We start from the raw sequence: 16,449 nt of genomic DNA, 5'->3' as shown, positions 1-16,449 counted from the left end.
CACACAGTGACCACATACACACACAGTGGCACAGAAAAAAAAATTACATAAGGGGTGAAGAGCTGGTGGGGTAATCACAAAGGTGGTTGGCTGGGGTTTGTTCTGGTTTTCCAACGTCTGCAGCTTCATACCCAGGGATCCTGCAATCTCAGTGTGAGGACTTATGCAGGATGGAGCCAGGATTACACGAGTGTGCCCAGCTTCCCACAGTCTAGCATGGGACAGGGAGCAGAGGGCAGAGACGGCAGGTGGGGTGTTGGGGGCATTGCACCGTTTATTTCCAGACACAGAGGTCGAGGTGGGGGAATCCATCTGCCTCCCCCCACCCTTGCTACATTTGGCTTAATCAAGACTTTTCTCACCCCTATGTTGTGCAAGACAGAGAAAAACACCCCCCACCCCACCCGAGGAGGACCTAGGCATTACAGGAGCATGGGTGAAGGTGGGGTTCAAGTATTCGCAGGTTTAGGGGGGGTCACATTGCAACCAGATCCACAGTTGCTTTTGCTGGTGTAGTTCTCTAGCGTGAGCACCTCCCACTGAATGCCCACCCCTTCCCCTGTCAGAGTGACCGCCCTCCCCAGCAGGGAGGCACTGGGGAGAAGGTGAGGGTCTTCCCTTACCCACTAGGTTGGTAGCAGTGGTCAGGGAGGCACTCGGGGTTTGGAGGGCCTTGATGGACGTGTTCAGACAGCTGTGGTCTGAGCTCTCACCTCTGCCCTCACTCTGGGCTCGGAATCCCTGAGAGTCCAGCCGCAAAGGCAAAAATGGATCGGGGGAGGGGAGGGGAGAAGGAGGGGGGATAAAGGAGGGGATAGTGGAAGATGAGGTGGGAGGGCAGGGTAGATCACACACCCCTACAGCTGGTCCTATGTAGGGAGGGTCAGGACTGTGCTTAGGTCCCTTCCGACCTTCCAAAGTAGCAGGCGTGCTGGGAAGGCAGGTTAGAGCCACTGGTCCCCAATGTTCTGACTTTGGGCAGAGCGGATGAAAAGGGAGGATTGTATCCAGAGGGGAGTATAAAACCAAAACTAACTTTCTGGGAAGCGGTGGCCCAGCCTCTTGTCCCCCCCCAGAGCATCTGTCAGCCCCTCTGAGACAGGATGGGGTTCAGTAGCACCATGCGATGTTGGAGTGGTCATGCTGCCTCCATGACCCCCGGGCTGTGGCTCTCCAAAGCAGGGGTGCCTATTTGCTAAAGCATCTTTGCCCTGAGAGGCAGGAGAGGACTGTTGCAGGGGAGTGGGTTGGGGAGAGGTTTAGTCCAGGCAGGCATGTGGCTGGAGCTCCCGGGGCAGTCATGATCTGAAGAATCTGTGTACCACAAATTGGCCCAACAGAACCACACCAAAAATTACCACTACGCTCAGGATGGGGTCTCTACGCAAACTCAGGGCTGCCACCTGTAAGGAAAAACAAAACAAAACAAAACAAAATACGGGGTGGGTTACAGCGGCCAGCCAGGCAGCCCCAGCGGCAGGGGGATATCCCAATCCCAGGCAGGCACTCACCCAACCACCTCTCTGTGCAATCCATCTGGCAATGTAATGGTGTAGTATGATATCAGCCAAAAAGCAGGTCACCTGGCCCAGGAAGCCGGTCAAACCACGCTGGTAGACATACAGGGCCAGACGGTAGCCAAAGCCCAGGAGAGCCACCACACGGCCCCAGCTGATGCCGCTCTTAAATAGGCTGTGGGCAAAAAGCTTTGTAAATCATGGGGAGCCTGCCTTGGGGACCCCGTCCTTTCCTTCCTCCTCTACCCCACCCCAAGATGGGAAGCTACATGGATGGGCTGCTAGTCCAGGTCAGAAAGTCTGCCTTGGCCTGGCTGCCCATCGGGAAGAGTCAGGCTTTCTAGGAAAGGAGACAGCTGGGAGGGTGATGAGCCGGCTGCCGCTGGCACAGAGGGTTGGTCTAGAGAAGGAAGAGTGAGCATATACGGTGACAGGGAGATTACCTGTGCATGCCGCTGCTGGCCTGACAGCCCCAAGGGACAGCAGAGAGAGAAGGACAAAGAGATTACGACAGATCCCCAAATCACAGGGGCACTGGGACAGGATGTGTCACCTCTGTGCTTAAGCCTGCCACCACCTGCTTCTACATCTACTGTCGCCTTTATATCTATCCTGACACCGACTCCCTGGTGAGAGGAAAGGACCGTGCTTGATGGCACATGCCTAGGATCCTAGTACTCAGAGGCTGAGGCTGGATGGTCAAGAAGAGTTCAAGACCAGCCCGGGCTACATGAGACCTTATCTCAAAAACAAGGGGCTAGAGAGGCGGCTCAGTGGTTAACAGCACGGGCTGAGCTTCCAGAGGTCCTGGCTTCGATTCCCAGCACCCACACGATAGCTCACAACCGTCTGTAAACTCCAGTTCCAGGAGCCGCCTTCTGGTCCCTTTGGGCATCAGGCACGCAAGTTGGTGCGCACATAGAGAAGCAGGCTAAACACTCAAAAGATAAGATCAGAGGTTGGGGGATTTAGCTCAGTGGTAGAGCGCTTGCCTAGGAAGCACAAGGCCCTGGGTTCGGTCCCCAGCTCCAAAAAAAAGAACCAAAAAAAAAAAAAAAAAAAAAAAGATAACATCAAACAACAAAACCCGCGCCAACTCGGATGTGGGAACACTGATTACCGGTCCTTTCCCCTTTCCTAGGTTTCACAAGGCTCTTGGGAACATCTCCACCCCCGAACGCTAGTCATTGGAGAGACCCGAGCTTGTGCGTAAAAGAGGGTGAGTGAGGGCCCGAGGGGGGAGAAAGAGGGGATCATATGAGAGTTCACCAGGACATCGTTCCCAGCCAGGGAGCCCACCACGTGATCACGTGTTCGCAGGGTGGAGTGATGGGCTGGTACCTGGAGGCGATCTTGGTGAAGAGTTCGTAGGCATTCCCAGCGGTGGGCTGAAGCTGTTCCAGTAAATTCTGGAACTCCGTGTCGTAGCGCCGATTAATATCGTCTCCGATGAGAGCAAGCTGCCGACCCACCTGACCCAAGACACTGTCGGGACGAGCACCAATCAGAGAACGAGAAGTCCGCACTGGGAGCCAGGCTCCTGGCAGAGGAGCCCCATGGGGGGTGGGGACGGAAGTCTTCTCTAGCCCTGTCTGAGGTCCCTGACAGTGTTATAGGTAAGACAGGGCATGCTTGTCCTGAAAAGGACTGCAGATGGGGGTGAGAAGCCAGTCTGAGAGGGAGTGACCCACAAGGGCTCCCAGGACCTGTGTCCCAAGGCCGGAGCTTACCTGTTGGGTTCTAGGGACAAGTTGTCCATCTCAGGGTTAGCAGGGGCGGCTGCCCCCTGGGTCTCTTGTTCCTGCTGGTGGAGGTAAAAAACGTAGCTTCGAAAGACCTCCTCTGTGTCCTGGGCAACTTGCTGTTCTGCGGACCAGAGCTGGGAGTCAGCAAGAGCAGGCTGTCCCCAGCACCTCTCTGCGCGCTCACACTTCCTGCAGCTCCTTTATAGACACAGTCCCCCTCCGCCCCCCGTGTGAGCATTCAGCCCTCGTGAGAATTAGTCCTGGCATGTGAGTGAGTTCCAGCCCACAGGCGGGGAAACTGAGGCACAGGTGGCCAAGCCGTGTACACAGGGTACAACGGGGAGGGACTGTTTGTCTTGGGTTGACATTATGGTTGTCAACTCCATGGGTCTGGAGTCTTTAAGAGTCACCTCTGGGCAGGTCTGAGTGTGATTGCCAGGACTGAGGAAGGAAGGGTGGGCATTCTTGACAATAAGCACACCTTCCAGTTGCAGTGCCACTGCCTACCCCCCCCACTGCCTGCCCTCCCCCCACCCACCTGCCCACACTCACTGCCTGCCCCCCCACTGCCTGCCTTCCCCCACCTGCCCCACACTGCCCACCCTTCACTGCCCGTCCCCCCTGCCTGCCGACCCTCCCCCACCTGCCCACACTCACTGCCTGCCCCCACTGCCTGCCCTCCCCACCTGCCCACACCTCACTGCCCCACCCCCCCACTGCCCGCTCCTCCCACCTGCCCTCCCCCCACTGCCTGCCCCTCCCCTACCTGTCCACACTCACTGCCTGCCCAACCCCCACTGCCCGCCCTCCCCCTACCTGCCCACTCATTGCCTGCCTCCCCCACCAGTGCCCGTCCACCCCGATGGCTGTGGGTAAATACATCTACTTGGATGTTGCTGCTTTTAAAATTATCAGCGCCCGGCTGCCTCAGGCTTCTGCGGTGCACAGAGACCCAGGAATCCTCCAGGGCTTCAGCACCAGACTGGGACTTCTGGGGTTTGTGCCTTGTGAACAAGCAGCTGCCGGGGTTCTTGGCTGCCCCAGGCTGTAGATGGCCTTCGCTGGACAACTCGGGCCGTCAGGGGTCCTAGTCTAACAGGTCCCCTTGTGACCCACGCCCACTCTTGGGAAGAGCCCGTTGCAGAGCGAGAGCCCAGAGCTGGCTTTCTTAAGAAGCCCAGGGGGCTGGGGATTTAGCTCAGTGATAGAGCGCTTACCTAAAAAACCCAAGGGCCTGGGTTGGGTCCCCAGCTCCAAAAAAAAGAACCAAAAAAAAAAAAAAAACCACAAACCAAAACCACCCCACAACAAAAAAACCCCCCCAAGAGGACCGGAAGAAAAAAAAAGAAAAAAAAAAAAAAAAAAAAAAAAAAAGAAGCCCAGGTACACTCTGCATCTGCGGATGCTTTAATCCCAGGTGTGGGATGGTGGGGGCTGCTTCAGGCTCACTATGAGGGTCTCCTGCTCTAGCGGGGCGTGGTTTGTGATGGCGGAAGTTGGTTAATTTTTGGGGACCCTGGAGAGCCCCGAGAGGGCCTGTGGCAGCTGGTGCTGGTTCACTGTGTTCGCCATCCCTGGACTGATGGAAATTCTGATGACCAAGATTGGCCTTTCCCCAAGGAACCCAACGACCCTAACCAGCAGGAAGTGGTCTACGCTGCTGGCTGCAGCAGGTCTATGCTCCTTTCCCGCCTAACCTTCTTTCTCTCCTACCTAGTTCCTTCTAACCCCCCATAGGTTACTTCAGACAGATTAGGGTCAGAGGGTTTCTTGGGGCAAGTCTGGGCTTCCTTGTTAGAATACCCAGAAGTCTAACAACAGCAAACATGGCAGCAAGGGGGCAGCCACCCTCTCCGCCACAGGCCCTCGCTCGGAACTCTCCAATTTATAACCTCTCCAGAGTCCCCGGAACTAAAACTATCTGCAGCTGGCAAAAATCACGTCTCCCCAGAGCACGAGACAATCGTAGTTGGCGGCGAGGGACGAGCGAAGCAGCCCCATATCCCACACCTGGGATTAAAATGAAAACATCTTCACACAGCCTATCTTTTAAAAATGAATTTCAAGATTTATGCTCATATAGATGAGTACTTAGTTGTACGTATGCCTTCACAACAGAAGAGGGCATCGGATCCCCTTACAGTTGGTTGTGAGCCACTGTGTGGTTGCTGAGAACTGAACTCAGGACCACTGGAAGAGCAGCCAGTGCTCTAACCGCTGAGCCACCTCTCCAGCCTACATGACTGGGTTTTTAAGGAAGCCAAAATTCTCACTGCAGGGCTCCTGAGCTGTCTTGAGAGGGGACGTGGACCCATGTCCTTGGAGTGTAGGAGACAGGAGGAACCAAGCTAAAACTGGGGAGTCTTTGGCCCAAAAAGATGAAAGGAGAATGATTTGGTTTTCCCTATTTTGAGACAAGGTCTTGCTGCATAGTCTTGGCCAGCCTGGAACTCGATAGGTAGACCAGGCTGGCCTCAAATTCACAGAGATCCTCCTGCCTTTGCCGCCCCGGTGCTGGGAATAAAGGCGTGTGCACTGCTGAGCTCTGAGACAGGGTCTCGGTCTGCCTCGCTGGAGCCCAGGCTGACCTGGAATTCATTCTGTAGGACTGACCGTCCCGAGATTGCAGAGGTGAGCTACCACACCCAGTTCACACAGACCTGCGATGTGAACCCCAAGTCCAGGCACCAGCCTGACCGCCCCGCCCATCCACTCGAGGGAAGAGAAAAGTCAGCCATTTCACTTCCTCTCCCGAGTTCGTGATAATGCTGTTCCTTCATTCACTGTTCACAGACCTGACTGTAGAGCCAGGTCACTTCCTCCTTTCTCTCACTGCAGGGATGCAGCAGCCAGGCCGGGTTCTGCCTCCTCCCTCCTGCCCCTCCCTCCCTCCCTCAGCCTGCCCTTGTGCCCTGAGAAGGTTCAACGCTGCTTGATTGCGTGTGTACACACACACACACACACACACACACACACACACACACACACACACACACACACACACCAGTTCCATGCTCTTCTGAGTCTTGTGCTTACGAGGTGCTGAGTGCCAGGAGGACCCTTACCAGAAGCAGACAGGGCCTCATCGCAGTCCCCCTTGGGAGGACCTGGTCCCTGTCCAGATGCCATTTTTCCGGTCTTGGTGGAGGGTACCCTCACTTGTCACCTGCAGAGACAAGGGAGAGAAAGCAGAGGTGAGGCAGGGCATGGTGACATATGACTTGAATCCCAGCACTCGGTAGGCAGAGGCAGGCAGAACTCTTGAGTTGGAAGCCAGCCTGGTCTACCTAGTGAGTTCCAGAGAGGATAGCCAAGGCTATACAGTGAGACCTAGTCTTAAGGGGACCTCAGAGTGATTGCCCTGGTCACCACAGAGCCTCCTCGATGGCCAGGAAGACCTTGCAATCCTCTGGGACTAAAGTTCTGCCCCCTGGAGGGCCTGTTGGTATCTCTTGGGAGCAATTCGAATTTCAGGGGAAACACGAGAACCACTGAGGCAGCCAGGCAGAGACCAGGCGAGGTCAAGGCCTTGAGGAGGCTGTGGCACAGCCTTGCTCTTTCCAGTCACTCCTGGACAGTGTGAAGCTGCTGTTCAGAGATGAGAGAAGAAGGGGGATTGGGATTTAGCTCAGTGGTAGAGCACTTGCCTAGTGCAAAGCGCAAGGTCCTGGGTTGGGTCCCCAGCTCCGAAAAAAAAACCAAAAACAAAAAACAAAACAAAACAAAAAAAAAAAAAAAAAAAACAGAGATGAGAGAGAGAGAGACAGAGACAGAGAGAGACAGAGGGAGGATGTGTGTGTGTGTGTGTGTGTGTGAAGATCAGGGGGCAGTTGGTCAGTTTTCAGGAGTGGGTTCTCTTCCTCCACCATGTGGGTTCCAGGGATAGAACCTGGGTTGTCACACTTGGCCACAAGCCCCTTCACCTGCTGAGCTATCTCACTGGCCCAATATATATTGTTCTTTTTTTTTTTTTTCTTTTTTTCAGAGCCGGGGACCGAACCCAGGGCCTTGCACTTGCTAGGCAAGCGCTCTACCACTGAGCTAAACCCCCCAACCCCTATATATATATTGTTCTTGCAAGACAAAGTCTCAGGGCTTATTTCATAGTGTCCCCAGGGCATCTCTCCCTCCAATCACTGCTTGGACGTGAGCTGGGGTCCCTCACAGTCTCCCCGTTGTACCTCCTTGCCGCTGCACACCAGACCTTTTGGTGCTGCCGTCTTTTGGTTATTGGCTTATCTATCTCCCTCCCCATTTATTCACTTCAGACAGGTTCTCTCTAGGCAGCCCCAGGAAAGTCTTGTATCCCTGGTCCTCCTGACTCAGACATTGGCTGCCTAGCGTTACATAGGTGTTCTCCGCTGTGCCCCGCCCGAACCCGTTTTCCTCTTTGACCTGTCTCAGAGCGCAGTTAGGCCCTGAGGCAAGACCTTTCGCTTTCGGTTTGCACCCCTTCAAGGAGTCCCACCCCTTTCTGAACGGCCTCCATCTCCTCAGGAAGAGCTGCATCCCAGGGCTGGAGACGGTTTTTAAAAAAGTTACTCAGGTGCTCTCTGAAAAGGGGTGGGAGACCAGGGGGAGCTGGCTCCCCTTCATCAACCGAGACAGGGTGAGCAGACCCTCCTCTTGTCATCCCTGAGAGCCAGGCCTCTGCTTGGCATAGTCTACCCAACAGCTCCTTCCGGGATACCTTGTAATCCCAGGCCAGCAGGGCCAGGGGACACTGACTCCATCCAGATCTCAAACAAACAAACAAACAAACAAACAGAACAAAACCACCACCAACAACAATAACAAAAAAAAAACCCATCCTGGAGGCTACTATTGGCGAGCAGGTAGAGTCTCAGAAGCCTGCTGTCCCCCACAGCCTATGCTGCCCTGGCCCCCATCCCAGTGGCCATTATGTCTACTGGCTGGGCCCAAGATGCATGTTCCTCACGACCAACCACTAGGCTGTACCTAGAATCTTTGTCGGGAAGGGGGTCCTGGGACAGGAGGGGCTATCAACTGTATAATTTCTGTCCCTGTTCATGACCTTGACCGTCCCCTCCTTCCAGATCAGTAAAGTCCCAGTTGCCTGCCATTCAGGGCCACCAGAGCCTGGGCAACAAGGGACGATCTCTGATGTATGACCAGAGGCCCCGTGTGGATAATGCCACCAGCATGGCTTTAAGTCCCACCCAGGGAAGCCACATCAAGACGGGCCTCCCTCCTCACCGGGTTCCCGACAACGAGGAGTGTTCTGCCCCACCCTGGGCCAGAGTTGTCCCGGGTACTAGGAAGATGGGGTTTGGCGCTGGCTGCCGGTGTACCTGCCTGACTGCTCCAGATGTGGAATGGCTCAGCAGTTTGAAGACAAAGATCCGGAAGGGCTCCTGGCTGCTCCCGGGGCCAAGGTTTCAGGCCTGACTGGCAGGAACTGCTATCAGTGAATTCATGGTGCTGGATGCCGCCTTGAGTCGCCTTTTAGCCCGAGAAACCTCGCGACTTTGTGACCATAGAGGAGCTAGCAGCTCCCGGCAAAGATCAGCTCCCTCTAGAGGAAGTCCTTGATGACCGCCGGATGCAGACGCGCACGGAGGGAGGCTGCAGCTGGGAGGAAGGTGGGCCTGGCCTAGAAGTTGCTCCTCCGCAGCCTCCCTTGCTTCCCTACAGAAGGGAAAGAGCTTTCGGTTTTCTTCTTCTCCTGTCTCTGACAGGAGGCCTCCTCTTCCCATCTTCTCCCTCTAGTGAGACTCAAAGCACGACGTCAACGTCCACGACAAAAACCGGGATGGAGCTGAGGGCCTTCAAAGAGGTTGAGGCTGGAGGATCATGAAATAGAGGCCAGCCTGTGCTACATAATACCCTGGAAGAAAGGAGGAGGAGGAGGAGGAGGAAGAGGGGTGTGGGGGGGTGGGGCTCAGGATCTGTGCTTTCCTCGACCCCTGCAAGCTGCCAGGCTTCAGGGACTGATCTCAAACCCAGAATAAACAGGAGTCCGTGGACAGACAGGAGCGTGCGAAGTCCCCGTTCTCAGCGTCTGCAACTCCCCCAGCTCCCCCATCTGCCCTCAGCCGGGCTTCCACAGCCTGTGGGTGCTGCATTTTGGTGTCTCACCATCCCTCAATCTGCAGCCCTGCTGCCTCTGAGACCTGCTGAGCTTGACCCTGGCTGACCCCCCTATATCTGCCCTCCTCCTCCTCCTCCCAGCCCCCCACCCCCATCCCCAGCCTCCGGGCGTTACCCTCCCCCCACCCCCACCTCCTCTTTGCCTTCTAGAACTTCTGGAAGTTTCCAACTGGAGGTCTCTACTAGCAGTTGGTCCCGGGCTGGCTGCCATGACTTCTCCCTGAGTCAGGGTCCTACTCAGGATGGCAGCCCAGGCTCGGACCCCTCGGTCGCGGATCTTAGGCTGTTCCTCCATGCTGCGCTTTCTCAGAAGCCTGGTAGGGAGTAAGGGCAGTTCTAAGAGCTCTAACAGGCCCCTGAACAGGAGCCAGCCCAGCTCCTCACCAGAGCAGGATGTTGTCTCCCCAACGATGGGCCACCAGGGAGGTTGTGGGAGGAAGGAGACCCGGCCCAGGGTCCTCTCTGCAACTTCCTCTAATGGGAAGAGGGAGCCACGGCCCAGGGTCCTCTCTGCAGCTCCCTCCAACCAGAGGCTGCGGGATGCCTCCGGGCTGGGCACTGGGGACACAGGGTCTCAGACCCTCACCTCCAAGGACGTCCTGAAGCTGAGGGCCCAGAGTGTTGAGGTAACATCAGTCCCTACCAGAGGAACCTGGGAGGTTCTGGAGCACCTGCCTGAGAAGAAAGGAGAGGAGGGAGAGCCAGCGGGAGAGGTCTCTGGGGCCTCAGACAGGTGAGGGGCTGGGGCTGGTGGGGTAGCCTGAGCTAGACAGAGCAGAAAGAGGAGAGGGCCACGAGTGGATGCCCACGCTATGAAGGGCTGGGGTAAGGGGTCCTGAACAGTAAAGGCCACAAGGGATAGTTGCCAAGGGAGGGAAGAGTCAGCGGATAGGGCTGGGTGAGGGGTGGCTAAACTGTGGAGTAAGCACCGAACGGGAGCTGAGGTGTGGCTTAGGGGTGGCGCACCATCTGCCTAGCGTGTTCCAGGCCCTGGGTTTAGTCCCTAGCACAACAAAACAACCAACAGGGCAGCGGTGGCATACACCTTTAACCCCAGCACTCAGGAGGCAGAGGCAGGGAGAGCTCTGCATTTAAGGCCACCCTGGTCTACAGAGTTAGTTCTAGGACAGCCAGGATTACACGGGGGGAGGGGGGATTCTGTCTTGAAAAAGCAAACAACAGCAACACAAAGTACAGCTGAGGTGAGGAAGGGGCGCACCGGAGTCCAGACAGAAGGGCGCTGCGGTAGGCTCTGCTCCAGCCTGTACCCCCACTTTCCTGCCTGACTTGCTCTCCCATTGGCCTTGGCAGCCACTCCCTGTGTGGAGGGTGCCTAGCTCCTCACGTCCTACATCCCAAGAGGTGGTAGGAAAGCCCCTCTGTTAGATACTCCAGGGATCCGAGCAGGGGCCTGGTAGAGAATCAAGGTAGAACAGGCTGGACTACATCTGTGGGTGTCCCCTGACTCGCCCACCTGACTGTAGCTTTGGGATTAGGGCGCGCTTTGGCCAGGCCCTGGAGGCAGAACAAGGATGCCTGCAGTGGGTTTCGGGACCAATGGTGCTCACCCCTGAGGCCTTCATCAAGGAGGAAGAGGATGAGCACTGCCTAATTGACTTTGGTAAGGGTACCGGTGGGAGGGGCAGAGGGGAAGGGAGCCGGGGAGCAGAAATGGATGCCTCTCCTCTAGGACTTCCGGGGGTGGGGAGCCCAGCGGGACATGAGACAGAGTTTGAGGTTGGAGCCCCACTTGCTGAGTGTCTCTGCCCACTCTCCTAGCCCGTAAAATGGAAACGGACAACACTGGTCTCTGAAGCGCTTCTCAGTAAGGCGTTAAGGGCTCGATCATGGCTGAGCACACAGCAGGGTCTGACGCACAGTAGGCATCGGGTCAAACAGAGCGGTGCCCGGTACAGTGACTCATTCTAGTCCCAACACTTAAAGGGAGGCACAAGAACTGCTCTGAGTTCAAGGTCAGCCTAGCTTCTTCAAGGTGCTGTGCTGTAGGATATTTTATCACACTGTGAACCCCAAGATTGTGTTATTTCCTGGAGGGGGGGCTGTTTCTCGTTGTGGTGTGGTTCACCTGTAGCTCACACCTTTAATCCCTGTGGCTGGAATCCACACACCCCCTTAATACACACCTGTTTGGGATTACCAAACAGTGAAGGTAGAGTGAGTTTGTAGAAGGAAGCCGCCATGTTTGAAAGTGATGTCTAATTGAGTGGCAGACAAAGTGACGAATTAGAGAAAGATCTGACGGAATAGGATACACCCAACTCAAGAGAAGAGAGAGGAAAGGGAAGCTATTTAAGAGGGGCAGTGGAGAGAGAGGAGGCAGTTTTAACTGGGAGAGTTGTACAGAGACAGGTTGAAGACAGGCGGGTCAGAGAACAGATTGACGAAGTTAGACAGAGGCCAGGCGGAGCAATTCAGTGAGAAGCCGAGAGAGGCCAGATTGCATCAGTCAGCGTGGAGAGGAGTTTGGGCCACAACAGCTGAATTGAACCAGCCAGCCAGAGGGAACTAAAACTAGAAAGAACTAGAAAGGTTGAGCTGATTCAGCAGCACATCTTAGAGGCTGAAAACATTCTAGGCCTAGATTAGATTGCATGGAGGCTAGAAACTTCCAGGACCAGATCTACGTTAGCCTACAGGAGGCAGTAAACCCCAGAGATGACAATTACATCAGGATACATCGGGAGAATAAAAGTTACTTTTACATAGATACACTTCTCTCTACAAGAAAAGTAACAAACCTAAGCACAGCAGTGCACATCTGAGATCCCAGGGGGACAGAGGCAGGAAGGTCAGGAGTTCAAGGCCAGCCTTCACGAGAATACGGAACAACAAAATCACAAAATGTAATAAGACCAGGGGACACCTCGGGTCTTTAGGTAGAGGACACTACTGCGAAGCTTGCTTCCCTAGACTGGAGTGGTGGAGGGTGAGAACCCCCGTACACACACACCCATGCCCTGGTATGTGCCTCTGCCCTCTCCCTCCCTCCGAGTCTGGCGTCCAATACCTTGCCGCCAGCCTCAAAGGTCACTACCTTCACAGGAGACCTTAGACTGTCCTCTTGCAAGGTGGGATCCACCCCGTGGAACTATCTCCTTGGCTTGTACAAACAGCTCCAGAAGTCGGCCATGGCCAAGGTCAGTGGGACCGGGGCCCCGCCTCTTTCCTGGTTTTAGGAGGAGGGGACACAGACCTAGAGTCCTGATTTGCCCCCCTGCACAGGCTCAGAGACCAGACGCAGATGTGCCTCAGTTTGCTCTCAAGGATAGCTCGCCCACCGAGGAGAGAGGGGAGAGAGAAGAAGCGGTGGACGAGAGCAGCCTCAAGTGGTGCGCTCCGCGCGCCTCCAGCGACGACAGCAACCTCAAGTGGTGCGCCCCGCGCAACTCCACCTACCAATCGCCGCTGCAGAAGACGTTTAGGTCCACAGACACAGTGGGTAAGTGCGTCAAGCAGAAACACTTTGGGCAGGAGGCCGGGCTCTGGCCAGTGGCTTAGGGAAGAAATGCGAGCATCGACCACCAGGTGGCAGCAGAAGACATACAATGGCCGGCTTTTGACTAGCTGGTCTGTTGACCTCCGCAACTCGCTAGGACCCAGCTGAGGAAGCTCAGGCACCCCCCCACCCTGACCGCACCCAATTCCAAGCGGAGAACCAAGGCTTCTGACTGCTTGGGGGGGGAAGGAGGGTGCTCTCCCAGACTGGTTTGAATTGTCTGCTCCTTAAGTCTGGAGACCTGGAGATGTGGAGGCGGCGTTTTTTGTCCTTACGGAGGACCCTAGTTCAGTTCCCAGCACCCATGTTGGGTCTCCCCGCCCCCACTGCCTGTGACTCCAGCTTCAAACGATCCGACACCCTCTTCTGGCTTCCACAGGCAGCTGAGCACAGATACACACATTAGGGGAAAAAAAAGTAAAAACAATAATAGCAAAAATACCCCTCCCCCAAAGTGCTGTACACAGCCGTGAGGGGGGGGGGCGGCGGCGGCGGCAGCATCCTTTTAAAAACGTGCATTGACACTTCTAAAGTGGCTGCCATTATAACTCCCTCCAACAGCATGGGAACCGAAGAGTGGAGAAGTTGGGTAACTTGCCCAGATCACACGGCCACTAATGACAGGGCTGGGACCCCGTGTCAGTACCTTGGGGGCAGTACCTTCCCGGGCGTGGTACCCTGTCCAGGAGAAACAAAGTGTGAGAGAGGCTGTGGGTGACTGGCTTCAGGCACCTGAAGGCTTTGCAAGATCTGACCCAGATGGCAGAGCTCGGAAGCGCGTGGCATATGCTAGAGACCTTCCTGGGCTCTGCCTGCCCCACACCCCGGAAATGCTGGGGTCGCAAACTCCATCTCTCCTGAACGCACAGTCTTGTCCAATACTTGGCCTTATTCACCCACACGCCAGCCAGCCGACAGGCAGTGCTGTGGGGTGCCAGAAACTTCTAATTCAACCCGGAAGACACAACTTTACTGGAGATGGCTCCCGGTCCCTGCTGGCTGAGGCCCGGTACGACCACGTTGTCCTGTGGTCTGTGACTTGGGTCTCTGGTCCCAAGCTTAGGGAACTGCCTGTGCTTCTGGGACCCCCTCCTCATGTCCAAATAACTTGTCTGAAAATCTCATGAATCTTAACATTTGAGGGATCCTTTTTTTTTTTTTTTTTTTTTTTTAATAATTGTTTTAAATACCCTCACTCAGTTGTCTGGCTACTCTTGAACTCGTGGTCCTCCTGTCTCAGCCTCTTGAGCTGAAAGTCCCCCATGTTCTGTTCCCATCTTTCTGAGGACCAGCCTCCCCACCCTTGCTGCCTGTAGAGGAGTCGGTTGCTGTAGGCCTTACAGGAAACCCGGTGGTTCCGATGGGCTGCGGGTGCCAGAGACCAAGTACCCAACCCCACGGCCCACGGCCCACCCATCTCTTTGCCTCGAAGGTTTCGTGGAGTCAGAGCTGAAGAAGATTCTAGCAGTGCAACGGGAGGCTCGCCTCTGGAAGGTGGGCAACCCTGAGGGACGGGAGCTGCTGACCCAGCCGGACATCACGCTGGAGGAGGCTGGCATGGTGGATGGTCAGGTATGCCCACACAGACAGACAGACCGACCCAGGAACCAGTATTGCCCCTGGTTTTTTTTGTTTGTTTGTTTGTTTTGTTTTTGTTTGTTGAGATGGGTTCTCTTGTAGCCCAGGCTAGCCTTCACTATGTAGCCCAGGTTAGCCTTGGGCTTCTGTTCCTCCTGTCTCTACCCTCCCCAGTGCTGGAATTACAGATTTGTCAGGATGGGCGAGCCCTTGAAGAATGTGGCTCCTTTTCTGTTCTCCCTCATCTACACCAAAGCCTGCAGACACACAGACAGACACAGGCTCTGGGGAGTGACCCCATACCATCGGCACCAGTTCTGAGGCCATTTCCATTCGTTGATCACTTCTCTATGCCCTGACCTTCCAGAAAGGAAGAGCCAGGGCTCACAAGCAGAGTCCAGTCAGGCCTTCCTGCTGTGTCATCTTGACTTGGGGCTTGGCAGGGCAGCAGGACTCCACAGTGTGGGGACAGTGGCTTGACTCCGCCAGGAATTCACACTGCCGGGCACTGAGGATGAACCAAATCTGACCACACGCCCGGGGAGCCTGATACCACACATCCATAGACACGGAACCCACGTGGGCATTTAATTTCCCCTTCATACCGAGGGGCTCCGATCCTGGGGCCTGTCCTCCTCCAGGACCTTGTGAACCTGCCTGCCCTGGGCTCACAGCTGTGGACTAGCACTGACAGCACCAAAGAGACTGAGGAGTTTCTGGATAGTGCATGTGGGTCCCTCCCACCACGCCAAGGCCTCAACACCTCCTGTAGCCGGTGTTTCAGAGTCCCCCGTCTCCCCACCACTTCCTCCTCCTCCTCAGCCCTTAGGACCATGTGCTAAGGGGGACAGAACTGGCTCTTCAGCTTCTTAGGAAACACCAGGGCCCCGGGGGATGGTCATTAAGGCAGCCTACGCTCCATTCAGCTAGGAGAAAGTACATAGAATCCCCCCAGGACAAGAGGCAAAAGGGAAGAGAGGAACCGGCAGGGTCTGGCGGTTCCTGGCTTCTAAGGAACCCGGAGATTGAAGAAGTCTTTCTATGTTATGGAAGTAGTCAGTGTCCGTGAACCTGGGCCCGCTCTGGGGTGGTGGAAAAGGGGGAGGGGCAGAGATGTGGGGGAGAGGTGGGAATACCGTCTTTCACCCATGTCTGCCCACAGCATCTGCTCCTGGAAGAGATGGACGAGATGGGAAACTGGCCCCCTCCGGAGTGAGGCCCGCGCTGGCAGGAGCCCACCGTGCCCACACCCCTGCGACCCCAGTCCGACGTGTGTCTCTCCTTGGGACACACGGAAGGAGTCCCTGGGGCCCTGGGTTTGGGGGATGAGTAGCATCCTGTGTGTGTGTGCGGTGGGCCTGCCCAGCACCCGTCATTAGACTCCCTCAGATGATGTTATTAATAAAAGCTTATTTAACATGAACCTCCTGGGTTGTCTGTCCCTGGACCCCTGTCCCCTCCCTCCCTGCCTCCCTCCTGGAGTGAGCCGGATTATTAGGGCCTCCAAGTGCCCAATTTGTGCCCACAGAGCAGCTAATGTGGAAGCCACCACTGGGCTCCGGGGCGGGGAAGGAAGGAGGATTTAGGCTAACCTGGGGGTGCTGTCTGCCAGCAAGGAGGAGAGTCCCCAACTTCCCTCTCTCCCAGAGTTCCCAGTCTACACTGCGTCCTCACCGGGAGGATCCGGGAATTCTCCCAGGCCGGAAGCTCCTGCCCAGGCAGCTCAGGGACAAAGCCAGGAAAGAGCCCTGAACTGTGGGGACCCGGGGACCTGCCTCAGGAGAGCCGGCAGGGGCTGGCTGCTGGGGGTGGGGGTGGGGGGTGAGGAAGGGTTCCCCGAAGTCGGTTCGTGGAAAGGGTTTATTCCACCTTACAGCTTACAGTTAGTTCATTGCAGGAGAGAAGTCAGGGCCGGAACTCAAGGACCAAAGCAGAGGCCACGGAGGGAGTGGCATGCACATGTATGTTTGCCTATGTGCAC

General features: G+C 55.8%; 2 protein-coding genes and 1 long non-coding RNA gene across 5 annotated transcripts; 2 read left to right on the top strand and 1 right to left on the bottom strand.

Moving 5' to 3' along the window:
* Window positions 1-249: 249 nt before the first annotated feature.
* On the bottom strand, window positions 250-8,777 carry Bak1 (BCL2 antagonist/killer 1). 3 transcript variants are annotated; one of them, XM_032888698.1, is made up of 6 exons: window positions 8,575-8,777; window positions 6,328-6,428; window positions 3,248-3,383; window positions 2,859-3,002; window positions 1,512-1,692; window positions 250-1,403 (listed from the first exon to the last, which is right to left on the bottom strand). In XM_032888698.1, exons 2-6 carry the CDS (start codon window positions 6,389-6,391, stop codon window positions 1,299-1,301), a joined length of 630 nt encoding a protein of 209 aa, XP_032744589.1. In that variant the 5' UTR covers window positions 6,392-6,428; window positions 8,575-8,777; the 3' UTR covers window positions 250-1,298. The 3 variants fall into 3 exon arrangements, with proteins under 3 accessions (XP_032744589.1, XP_032744590.1, XP_032744591.1); XM_032888699.1 differs by having other exon boundaries at window positions 8,579-8,749; XM_032888700.1 differs by lacking the exons at window positions 250-1,403; window positions 1,512-1,692 and adding an exon at window positions 1,776-1,980 and having other exon boundaries at window positions 8,575-8,684.
* On the top strand, window positions 2,596-9,258 carry LOC116887154. The gene is made up of 2 exons (XR_004386201.1): window positions 2,596-2,736; window positions 8,320-9,258. It is a non-coding gene; the product is annotated as an uncharacterized LOC116887154 (long non-coding RNA).
* A 267-nt stretch (window positions 9,259-9,525) lies between these two features.
* Window positions 9,526-15,891, top strand: LOC116887152 (gametogenetin-binding protein 1). Its single transcript, XM_032888701.1, has 6 exons — window positions 9,526-10,106; window positions 10,870-10,994; window positions 12,437-12,531; window positions 12,617-12,833; window positions 14,323-14,462; window positions 15,631-15,891. The coding sequence occupies exons 1-6, from the start codon at window positions 9,616-9,618 to the stop codon at window positions 15,682-15,684; spliced, it is 1,122 nt and encodes a 373-aa protein (XP_032744592.1). The 5' UTR covers window positions 9,526-9,615; the 3' UTR covers window positions 15,685-15,891.
* Window positions 15,892-16,449: the final 558 nt, after the last annotated feature.

Source organism: Rattus rattus, chromosome 18, assembly GCF_011064425.1.
Source record: "Rattus rattus isolate New Zealand chromosome 18, Rrattus_CSIRO_v1, whole genome shotgun sequence".
In the NCBI taxonomy this organism is placed as follows: domain Eukaryota; kingdom Metazoa; phylum Chordata; class Mammalia; order Rodentia; family Muridae; genus Rattus; species Rattus rattus.
This window is presented reverse-complemented; position numbering and strand designations above follow the sequence as displayed.

Excerpts from the sequence above, each read along its gene's own strand:
- Bak1 (XM_032888698.1), bottom strand. The coding sequence starts at position 6,391 with ATGGCATCTGGACAGGGACCAGGTCCTCCCAAGGGGGACTGCGATGAG. Across the intron at positions 3,384-6,327 it reads TGAGGCCCTGTCTGCTTCTG|AACAGCAAGTTGCCCAGGAC; the intron begins GTAAGGGTCCTC and ends TCTGGTCCGCAG. Across the intron at positions 3,003-3,247 it reads TTGTCCCTAGAACCCAACAG|TGTCTTGGGTCAGGTGGGTC; the intron begins GTAAGCTCCGGC and ends TCGTCCCGACAG.
- LOC116887152 (XM_032888701.1), top strand. The coding sequence starts at position 9,616 with ATGGCAGCCCAGGCTCGGACCCCTCGGTCGCGGATCTTAGGCTGTTCC. Across the intron at positions 10,107-10,869 it reads GTCTCTGGGGCCTCAGACAG|GGCGCGCTTTGGCCAGGCCC; the intron begins GTGAGGGGCTGG and ends CTTTGGGATTAG. Across the intron at positions 14,463-15,630 it reads CTGGCATGGTGGATGGTCAG|CATCTGCTCCTGGAAGAGAT; the intron begins GTATGCCCACAC and ends GTCTGCCCACAG.